General features: G+C 35.7%; 1 protein-coding gene and 1 long non-coding RNA gene across 12 annotated transcripts in view; one reads left to right on the top strand and one right to left on the bottom strand.

The window, feature by feature from the left end:
- LOC116843454 (growth factor receptor-bound protein 14-like) overlaps nt 1–6,989 on the top strand; it is a 237,737-nt gene extending 230,748 nt beyond the window's left edge. For 7 of the 11 annotated variants that reach the window (XM_032813884.1, XM_032813882.1, XM_032813883.1 and 4 more), the window contains exons 5-7: nt 3,533–3,663; nt 5,558–5,638; nt 5,739–6,985. In XM_032813884.1, the coding sequence (XP_032669775.1) occupies nt 3,533–3,663; nt 5,558–5,638; nt 5,739–5,909 (383 nt within the window). In that variant the 3' untranslated portion in view covers nt 5,910–6,985. Of the gene's footprint in view, nt 1–3,532; nt 3,664–5,557; nt 5,639–5,738 lie in introns of all 11 variants that reach the window. The other 4 variants (XM_032813873.1, XM_032813874.1, XM_032813875.1 and 1 more) reach the window with 2 other exon arrangements.
- On the bottom strand, nt 5,428–8,201 carry LOC116843457. The gene is made up of 2 exons (XR_004377882.1): nt 7,969–8,201; nt 5,428–5,815 (listed from the first exon to the last, which is right to left on the bottom strand). It is a non-coding gene; the product is annotated as an uncharacterized LOC116843457 (long non-coding RNA).
- Nucleotides 8,202–10,638: the final 2,437 nt, after the last annotated feature.

Raw genomic sequence — 10,638 nt, 5'->3', positions numbered from 1 at the left:
TCTCTCTCTCTCTCTCTCTCTCTCTCTCTCTCTCTCTCTCTCTCTCTCTCTCTCTCTTTCTCTAGCGACGTAGCTACATGTTCTCTCGGATCGGGAATGTAGATAAGAATCAATCAATAAGTTCTCAAGTATACATATTTCTCCGTCATGGTCACGCGAGTAGTAACATGTCATCGACCGTGCTTTCGAAGTCTGTAATCGTCCTATTTCGCGCGACTACTATTCGTCAAAGTAGACAATAGGTAGTTTCGCCTGGAGGAAATAAATATATTTTTAGAACGTAAAACGCGTTGCCTCAGAACTTTGATAGTCCGTACAATGTTTATTTATATATCGCCGAAGCGGGTAGGATCCATATATTCAAAGCGAACCGAACAAACAAACGTAATGGACGGCACTCGCAGAATTAAATGTCCGATTTAGTATGCAGGCTGTTATCAGATTTTCCGTGACGCGTACGAGGAAAAATAGGCTCGAGTGAGAAAATGAACGGACAATCGTGCGAGTATTTTTGGAGTAATGCGCCTGATAACTATGTTGAAACTTGACAAACGCGATCTCTCCCTACCTCTCTTCCTCTCTCTTATCGAGCTGCGAGTCTTCTTCGCGGGGAGACAGTTTATTTATAAAATATCGGTGCGCGAAAGAGTCGGATAACCTCGTTAGGTTCCTCGATGCGTGTCACTCCGCGGAAAAACGGCGTGGTGAGACTTTAATGCGTCCAGAACTTTAGTCGTCGAAATTTTCTCCGCGGCATTGACTTGGGACGAGATCGGAAACAATGTGTGCACGGTAGGGGCGTAGGAGAGGGAGATAGTGAGAGAGAGAGAAAGAGAGAGACGGCTCTATAATGCAGCCGAGAATCAATAGCGGGCGAACCTCCAGGAGTTTGGTGCAGGTCAGAGACGACGACTCGCATGGCCGTGTCTTCATGCCGGAATGTTTGTTTAAAGCTCCGGGACAAATGTTGCGCTATTTTCGTTTAACGTGCTTCCCGCGAAATAGCCTTTCAGACCGACCACGTGACGAGACGATCTGTGATCTGTGTAGACGTAAATCTCATTATAAAGATTTGATCAACAAAAAAGCAAGGGAGATCGAGGCTAGATGTCTTATATTTTAGAATTTCGAAGTTACAATTTCTCAAGCAACTAATTGTGATTAATTGTATAAACAAAAAGAAACATGAAAGGTAATCTTTTTCTATATATTAATGCCCGCCATGATCCTGTTAACCATATATTTTGTTTTGTAATAACTAAAATACGAACATGCAGCAATAGAGCCATCTTATCCTGGTATTCGGTTCAAGTTGCTCAGTAGCGCAAGTCACATATAAAATATATATCCTAATTAGTGGTTCCACAGTCTCTGTGAAAAGTCTCCTGCCGACCCTTAATTATAAGCCAACTTTATCTTGTCTGACCATGTGCTCTATTTCAATCATTTTATGAATGAAAATTGCATTTATTATCAGAAACAGTATATCATACATTTGCAAGAAATTTCATTCTAGCTAGTACACATCGCTTAATTTTATTTAGTCACGATGGAGAATATTAATACAAAATTTCGAAAGGCTCGAAAATTTACTTTGCTATTACCAACTCAGTTTTTTTCTATTTCTTAACTGTAATATTATTCTAATTTTAATGAAATTCAAGGACAAGTACTTATGTTCCAAAAGGATCATTTCGCGATTTTGTTGTGTATCCATTATCCCTCTAAAAATAAATACTAAAAAGAGCACATGAGCAACATACCCCTGGGACCATATAGCCTCGGTCTTCCCTACTCTCTTAAATTTCCACCTTCAAATGTACATTTTTTAAGTTCTATTTTTGAGATAACAGAAACTTGATTGTTTTTTTTTTTTAGATTGATGACATAGAATACTAGATATTATTTCAGAGATTTTTTATATGATATAAACATGACGTACGGTATAAACATGAAAAATAATTTCGGTTTATCGAGAAAAATTTTTTACATTTACTTCAAACGAATATTTTCATTAGATAAATAGCCAGAGATGGTGATCAAGCAATGAACGAACCTTTCACTGTTTAAAATTCGTTGAACGTATCAAATATATGTCGACGGCGATATTTAGCAGGATTAAACGTTTACGCGTAAATTATGATATTCTATGTCTACGTGTAGACAATGTAAAGTGTATATGAGATGTCATCTATGTAGACAATGAGTAATCTATGGATATTGTATAAAGAACGTACGCCTTACTTAGAAATAAATTTAAAAAAGTTTATATTTTTATATAATTTTTGGAATCCTGATATATAAAATAAACGTTATTTTCTAAACAAGTAACCACACATACACATGAAATTATCTGGTTATATTCTGACACATTCGGAGTTAAATCAATCTGTCACATAATAAAACAATTTTACACACTTAATTTTTTTTAAACATTACGTTTATAACACTAGACAACAATTTTTTACTTTTTGTTTGCTCCGAGCAAACCTTTGGTATATTTTTCACATAATTCGAACGCCATTAACAAGAAATAAATAATAATAAAATTTAGTTTATAATAAATTTTAAGAAAAACAGCTCAATTTTTATATTTTAACTAGTGTTGTAAGATTGATATGTACAAGTTTTAAAACAAATATGAGGAGAATCCAAATCGTATTATTATTTCCTACTTTTCATAAGTATTGCCAAAGTATAATTTATAAGTTTGTAATTTATAAGAAATATAATTTATATGTTTTACAAGTCAATGGGATTAACCTTGCACTTTTATCTGACTAAAATAAATTGGCTACAAATGTAACAGAAATAATCACATCTATTATATACACAACACATACTTACGCGACATATTACAATTTTACTTGTAAAATAACACTTAATAAGTATGTTGAAATATAACGTTAAAAAAATAAAAAACACATTTCAAATAAGATACCACCTTCTTTTATTCCCAGTTAAATAAAAACGGATTCATGTAAGTAACCTGTCAATAAATCACTCTGACAGCAATAAAACAATTTATGCAGTATAAAATGGCTCTAACAGGATGGCCTTACTATAAAAATATCGATTTCAACATAGCAGTGTTAAACTATTTTTGCAAAAATTTACCGAACATAAAGATAATATTAATTTTGAAGGAAAATCCATTATAAAAATCCATTAACTTGCATCTCTAAAACTATCACCAATAAAAAAAAATTGTTTACTATATTTGAATTCAGTAGGTCAAATTTAGTAAGAAATGATGACTTATCTTTGACGTAAAATGGCTTTTAACTAGAAAAATAAATACTCAAAACGAATATACGGTAATCGTCTCATGATTTAATTATATATTTTTTCTGTATATTTTAATATGATTTATAGCCATTCTACATAGTTTACGTTGTCTACATAAAGACCGTGTATACATCACGTAAAGAATTCGTAAACAATCCGCGTAGACATAATCTTGGAATCTACGATACAAGCCTGACATTTACGATAACATTTACGGCAATCAGTATGAATCTACTTTTTGCAGAACGTACATTAGAAGACCATGAAGACATTCTCGCAGTTCATAGAGAACTGGAAATGTTCGCCTCAGGCCACGAGAGGCGGTTCTATTTCAGCGAGGATTTCCTGAAGTACGAGCTGTTCATCAATCCTAAGGTAGGACAAAAAGTCACTAATAAGTTTCGCCGGAATAACTCATTGAAATTCTACAAAAACTACTATTAAAAATTTTGAAAAATACGATGAAAGAATTTCCATTTTTTTTTTTTTTTTGGTAGTTTTACCATCATCGCGAACGGTATGTTACCGTACGGCCAACCCGTGAATGGTAACTTACCGACTGACGAGTTTCTCATAGGTTGCGATACCCTGAACAGGTATAGCAATGTCGTTCTATACACGTGGAACGTGGTAAGTGCGCGAATATCCGGAGAGATTCTTGATGGCAGGTTTCTCGTTTACCGACGATTCACGTGGCCTTTAGTCGAGAAGCATAGGTGGATTTAAAAGATGGCGCGGACTTTCTCGTGATCAGAAACGGCAATGGGGTTTCGAGAATTCGGCAGTATTGATTGAATGTCCATGTCCTGAGATTTTACAGGATTGGCTGCGTAACGCTGTTTTCAAGTCGATACATCGTTTCCGTTAAAGTAAATCAGTAAAAATATTTTTGATTAAATCAGTAAAAAGGACTAATTCACTGACGAGATCAGTGAATATTAACTGGTTTTCATTTCATCTTATTTCTTATCGATTTTAACTAGGAAAAATGAGATTTCTGTGATTTAATTATCTTTAATATCTCGATTATTGTGAATATCATAAAACTATATTGGATTTACCTCAATCCGTACTATATCTTCATGAGAACTTTGAAGGTTGTTCCGGGACACTCTATACATTTCTCACATCTATACATTTCTATACATTTCTCACATCCATAGTTCTTATATAATGTTCAGTTAGTACATTCTCATAAACATAGTTGCTTCAACCAATATTGCTGTTTCTCTATTGTGATCTGCGCAACTACTATGGTTGAGAGAACAGTAGAGTTTCGTTGCATCATACAGCACTGAAAGTATTATTAAAACATATTTGGATAGGCAGTAAAGAAGGTTGGAACCATTCCCAGAGTTACAGAGTTTCTACAACCATTTTACATACATGGGCGAAAAATAACATTAATATTTTGCTATGGTAACCATTGTTTAGTTTACCATTGGTAACCATTTGACAAGTAATATCCTTAGTATTTTCCCCGTGTTGCACTTTGGAGAGTACATGTGCGATTATGTAAAATATATGGATGACGGCGTGAACGTTGAAAGAGATGCCGCAATTATCGTTACGTTAATTATTTCTGTAGGAAATGAGATCGTTCGAAATATAGAAGGTACCGGTTTTCCCGGGAATGCATTTGGGACTAGTTGGTTGGGCTATTCCGGCACTAATTAATGTACCCGAACCGATATCAATTAACGATTTGAAATCAGTCGGCTGTGGTTTCGTAAGTCTCGTAACTTAGCCTCCGTGCGCCAATGATTGGCCAATTACAGGATAACGAGCGCGGAAACTTTGGGAACTCTGAACGTCGTAATCGGTCGCCCTCCGGGGAGGTGAAATTCTGAGACGCGTTTCCCTTTTTATTGCAAAAAATAAAAGCCTTTTTTTACTCCTTACGTTGAGTTTTTTTAGCAGATTTTTAAGCGGTATTTTTTCTTACACGCGCATCCCTTAAGACTCTTTTTTCGTACAGTTATTAAAAATTACTCTTCTATTTTTAAGGTATCTAAGAACCATTTTTTAGCAATATTTAAAATTACAGATATATTTTTAAATAAATTTCACTTATTAAATTTACACATAAATGAGAGTGGATGATTTGGAACATATGAAATGTTAAATTTAACACATCAGTTTTTACAGTGTAGATGTATATATTTCCTTCAATATCAGTCCTGTCAGAGTTTCCTTCTCCGATTTATCAAAATAGATAAAAATAGGAGAATTACGGCATATATACAGAGATCTCCTTAATTTTTTGCAGCAATTCTTTCCTGCCGACATGGTCGTATTTCCCAGTGGTGAAGACAGGGGCATCTTCAGTAATGTCGAAACCGCGCTAAGGGTGAGTTCGCGCTAAGGGTGATCACCAGTCGATGCCGAACATCGCATTGAATGGAAATGACGCCAGCTAACGGAAAATCCGCGTTGTTCTCTCATTGCAGAATTATCTGTCACGAGAGGATGGCGAGTGCCCGCAGGTATTCAGTCTGGTGTGGATGCGACACGAGGGCTCCAACACCTGGAAGAAGACGTACATGTTGCTGCAAGGCCGGAAGCTCTACACGTCGAAAAAAGTGAGTCCGTTTAGTGCATTTCAGAATCGTCTACCTTGAAGGTGACGCGAAACTTTCATCTCGCATTTAATTCGTCGCGTGTAAGATTTTTATATTTATTCATTCATTTATACAGGAATATACCTGTTAGGATACAGAATTGATGCATGTAAGGTTTCTAAGAAATTATAATATAGCATAATATAATATGAACTGCGAATTATAAATATATAGGGAAGAAGGTGATAATATTGACCACTTTTTAAAATTTAATTTTATTATTATAATCGACACTACTTAACACTAATATGTTAGATTTATCGATTACGCCAGGACAGAAATGTTTGAATCTTGTAAAAAATTTTAACAAGAAGAAAAAGCAACTTCTCTTAACATTGTAAACAACGTGGTAAACAAACTCTAAACCACTCAGGCGGTCGATAAGAGCCCTGATGGTGATGTTTATTCCAGTTATCGATAAATCACAGCAGTTGCTTAAAAAAAAATCAATTTTGCTTCATATTATCATTCTATTTTATACTCAGTTTTTCCTTTACGGGATAGATATAAGGAAAAAGAAAACGCAATTGTTACGCATCGGTAAGCAATCAGTAACTCGCTTACGGATTTTGAGAATTTAGTAATAGTGCCATTAAAATAATCAATGAATAAACAATATAAGTTTGCTCTATGATGCAACGTGTATGATTAATTGAGTGAATACTGATATTATGTTTATACAGTACAGTGTGAAATAAGTCGGCTTTCCTCAAAATTCTCGCTAGTATATGCAATCTGACTCTTTTTTTTCTGACATGTAAGGATAGCTTATATAAGGTGTCCCAGATTCTTCTCCGCAATTTTTTTGGGAACGTAGAACGGATTGAAGTGAACATAAAAGTTGTATACTGTTTTACGATATTCGCAAAATAATAGTCGAGATATTAATTAAAGAAGATTACTGAATGATCACACGCGACAATTGTATGCTGTTATATGTTTGTACATTAGATTAAGTTGAACAAAAAGCTTTTTATCATTTTACAAATAACTACGTAGGTTTTTAATTATTAATGGAAGAAAATTGTTACATGATTGCGATAATGCAAATTTTCTTAAAATAATATCTAAAAATCTGTGTAGTCATTTGCAAAATAATACAGAACTTTTTTGTTCAGTTTGACCTGATGTATAAGTACACTGAGGAAAAGACACTTGGAAATTTATTTGTATGATACAAAATTTATTACCGTGATATAAAATATATTTCTGAGAAATAAAATTTGTTTCTGTGAAATAAATTTTTGTCCTACAAATAAATTTTGAAGTATTTTTTTCTCAGTGTATACACTGAGAAAAAATATAGTTGTTTTCGGCGTCAACTATATTCTTTTGCGATTTTAACCAGAAAAATAATTAGAAGAATCATCTTTCTAATAATTAACTTATTAAAACAATGGTTTTTATAACTATTTTTGTGGTTAAAATCGCAAAAGAGTACATGGTTGATGCCAAAAGCAACTATATTTTTCTCTCATTGTACAACAGTAGACGACGCCACTATAGCTCATCTACCATATCGCGCGTGATCATTCACAGTGATCATTTACCAATCTTCTTTAATTAATATTTCGAAATTTATCGCGAACATTGCAAAACGGTATGGGACTTTTATCTTCACTTCAATCCGTTATACGTTCTCGCAAAAATTGCGGAGGAGAGTCTGGGACACTCTTTGTTTACGCATTAATGACTTTAGAAAGGAAAGTTTGATCCACTATCATTGCGCGCTGATTCAGCGTGTCAATTTGAGATACCACATGTATGGACGTGTTGACGACCTGCGAATTGTCCCTCCGCGATTTCGCAAATTACGCTCTCGGACATCAATCGCGAGTTTTGTGCAACAATATGAGGGAAAAAAGAAAGCGCTCGGCGTTATTAGCCATTCAATTCGCGGAAAGCAGAGAATGCTCGGTATTATTAGCCGTTTAATTTAAACGTCCGCGCGTTTATCTGCCATCGCGCGCGGCTACGAACAAACGTTCCGGGAATACAGGAAGACGTCGTTACATAAGAAAGCAGCGATCTATTCAGTATTAATGAGGCGAATACGTACGTGTATCTGGCTCACGATGATTAATACGTTAACGCGAAGTGACGGTGAGTTTCTCTTCTTTCCTACGCCCGATTATCTTTATACGATCGCGCTAGAAAATGCAATCTCGCGAAAGAGATCGGGTTCTTACTGACTCATCCTCGGTGAAACGTTCTCTTAAAGTCCGGGTGAGCGATTCTGGTAGACGATAACGGTCGCCGAGGCGCGCATCGGCGAGCGTTCTCGCAGGTGCGAACACTTTCCTCAAGGACTCCGCCGGTGACACCCGTCACCGAGTGAGTCACGATATCGCCAGCAATTTATTTCTAAGTCATTAAATAACATTAACATGTAACAGCTGGGACATTCTCTCCCGCTCTCTGTCTCTCCTTCTCTTGCTTTCGCGGCGAAGAAGAAAGGAGAAAAAAGGAAAACACACCGTGACCGTTTTGCATTCAATCGAAGTTCTGTCCGAACGGGCGTTCCGCGTTAGATTGATACATTGCGTTAAGCCGGGATCAGACTAGCGATTGACAATTGACGATTAGTGTTTAACCAATCAGAGCAACACAATCAGTAGTTACTTCGCTTTAATTGATTGAAAACTAATTGCCGATCGCCAATTGTCAGTCGACAATCGTTAGTCTGATTCGGACTTTACATCGGTAAATGTCGGTAAATGTACGCAAAGCTGAACGGTAAATTTCCGCGACGGCGCGTAGAATCAGGTGCGCAACCATGTCCCGTGCAGGAAATTCACAGGCTGCCTGACGATAGATGGGAAAGCGCTCGCGCACATGTAGATTAGGTTAAATTGAACACAAAGTTACTTCACCATTTTACAATCACGCAAAATTTCGAATTATTAATTAGAGAAGATTACCGAATGATCTATGCTTGTACACATTAAATCAAACTGAATAGAAAAGTCCTCTACTATTTTGCAAATAACCACGTAGACTTTCGAGTTATTGGTCGAAGAAGATTGACGAGTGGTTGCGCATGATGGGATTCTCGATTCAGTCGTAGCGGCCAATTTTGGGATAAATTTGGACATTTTAATCAGAATCTATGGCCCATATTAGTAGTTATTACACTAAAAAATTGATGTCTCAGTGTTAAAAAAATATTCCTTTTTAATATATATATATATATTTTTTTTTTTTTATGCAGGATAATTATACATGAAATGTGCAGGTGTGTATATGCGTGCATATCTGTATTTTTTTAACGTAAGATGATGAGACAAATCAGGTGAATTGGCATTCACTTTGGCGCGCCGTCAAACAAAGACTAATGGATAGATCGCTCTATACTGTTATAAAGGAAGGCTCTGAAATACGATAATAAGGAATTGGCCTAATTCGCGCTATTTCTGTACTAAGCCGCGTGCTTTTCGTACGACCCGCGCAGATGGCAATTACATGAGTTGTATATTTAGAATTGTAATGTATTTAATTTAATAAACTCTTTTGTAGTTAAACAATTAAAACTATTGTTGCAATGATTACAAAAAAATTACTAAACTATACACATTAATTCTATATACAAAACTCGTGTAGTTGTCAACCAAATAGCCATATATTTTTCTCCGAGTGTACTTGAAATTCGTTATAAGTGAGATACTCAGATATTAATAGTCGTTGAGTGAAACTTACCTCAGATGAGATACACAATTTTAAATTTAATTTTTTTTGTATTTCGTAGACGTGGCGATGTTATCGTTGACAGGATCGGTTTACTTTTAGCTGAGCTCAACAAAGTTATGACGGCTACTTCTCAATATTAATTAACTACTTAATATTATTTCGGTAACGGTCTTGTCAACTTTAATATTGCGATTAACATTCATGTCAATTTATTTAGGTCTTTAACTAATTGTAATGCGTTCGTATCGTAAACCTTGAGTTTTTATTATCACTGAAGAGGGTTCATGTTTGAGCCGAAATGATTGTTTTATATTGATTATTCATGTTCAATAAATATTACACGATTTCCTAACACAAGGAAGGCTTTTACCTATATGATACATAGCACTATTAATCCTGTGCTTGAACTCGAATTGCCCCTTTTTCCTATTTTTTAAATTTAGAGTTAGATGTGAATTTCTCAGCGAATCACGATTGCAGATGCAATGTTACGTGTATCATATGATTCAATTGGGAAGCTCAGATCCAACTCTAAATTCGGATTTGAATATCTCGCGTGAGAGAAGTTCCAGGTAACACAACTATTAATACGCAACTCAGACTTAAACTCAGAGTTAAATAAGTTCTAGTTTTGAATCACGATTACAGATACATATGCCACATATGTCAACTAAATATAATTCAACTGAAAAAAAACTTAGAAACTTGCATCACAAACTGTGATTGCAGGTCCAAGTATATCGTACGAGGCAAGTTTCAAATGACGGCTAGTTAATACGAGTCACTATGCTGTGTGTCAGAGCAAATTTCGAGACATTTCTATGCGGGGTTTCGTTATTATTTAACCTGACCTCGCTCGCGATGCGCAGTAAATTTCGGGTGGCGACGACGCGTGTCGAACAGCTGACACGAGACTAACGCATCTTTCCTTGGCGTCACAACCGCGCCCGCGAGAGGAAGAGAGAGCAGCAGAGAGAGGCCGACAGAGAGAGAGAGAGAGAGAGAGAGAGAGAGAGAGAGAGAGAGAGAGAGAGAGAGAGAG

The sequence above is a fragment of the Odontomachus brunneus genome, unplaced genomic scaffold (genome assembly GCF_010583005.1).
Source record: "Odontomachus brunneus isolate Ranch 3 - 2012 unplaced genomic scaffold, Obru_v1 Obru_scaffold_033, whole genome shotgun sequence".
In the NCBI taxonomy this organism is placed as follows: domain Eukaryota; kingdom Metazoa; phylum Arthropoda; class Insecta; order Hymenoptera; family Formicidae; genus Odontomachus; species Odontomachus brunneus.
Note: the sequence above shows the minus strand (reverse complement) of the source record. Positions and strands in the feature narration are given on the sequence as shown.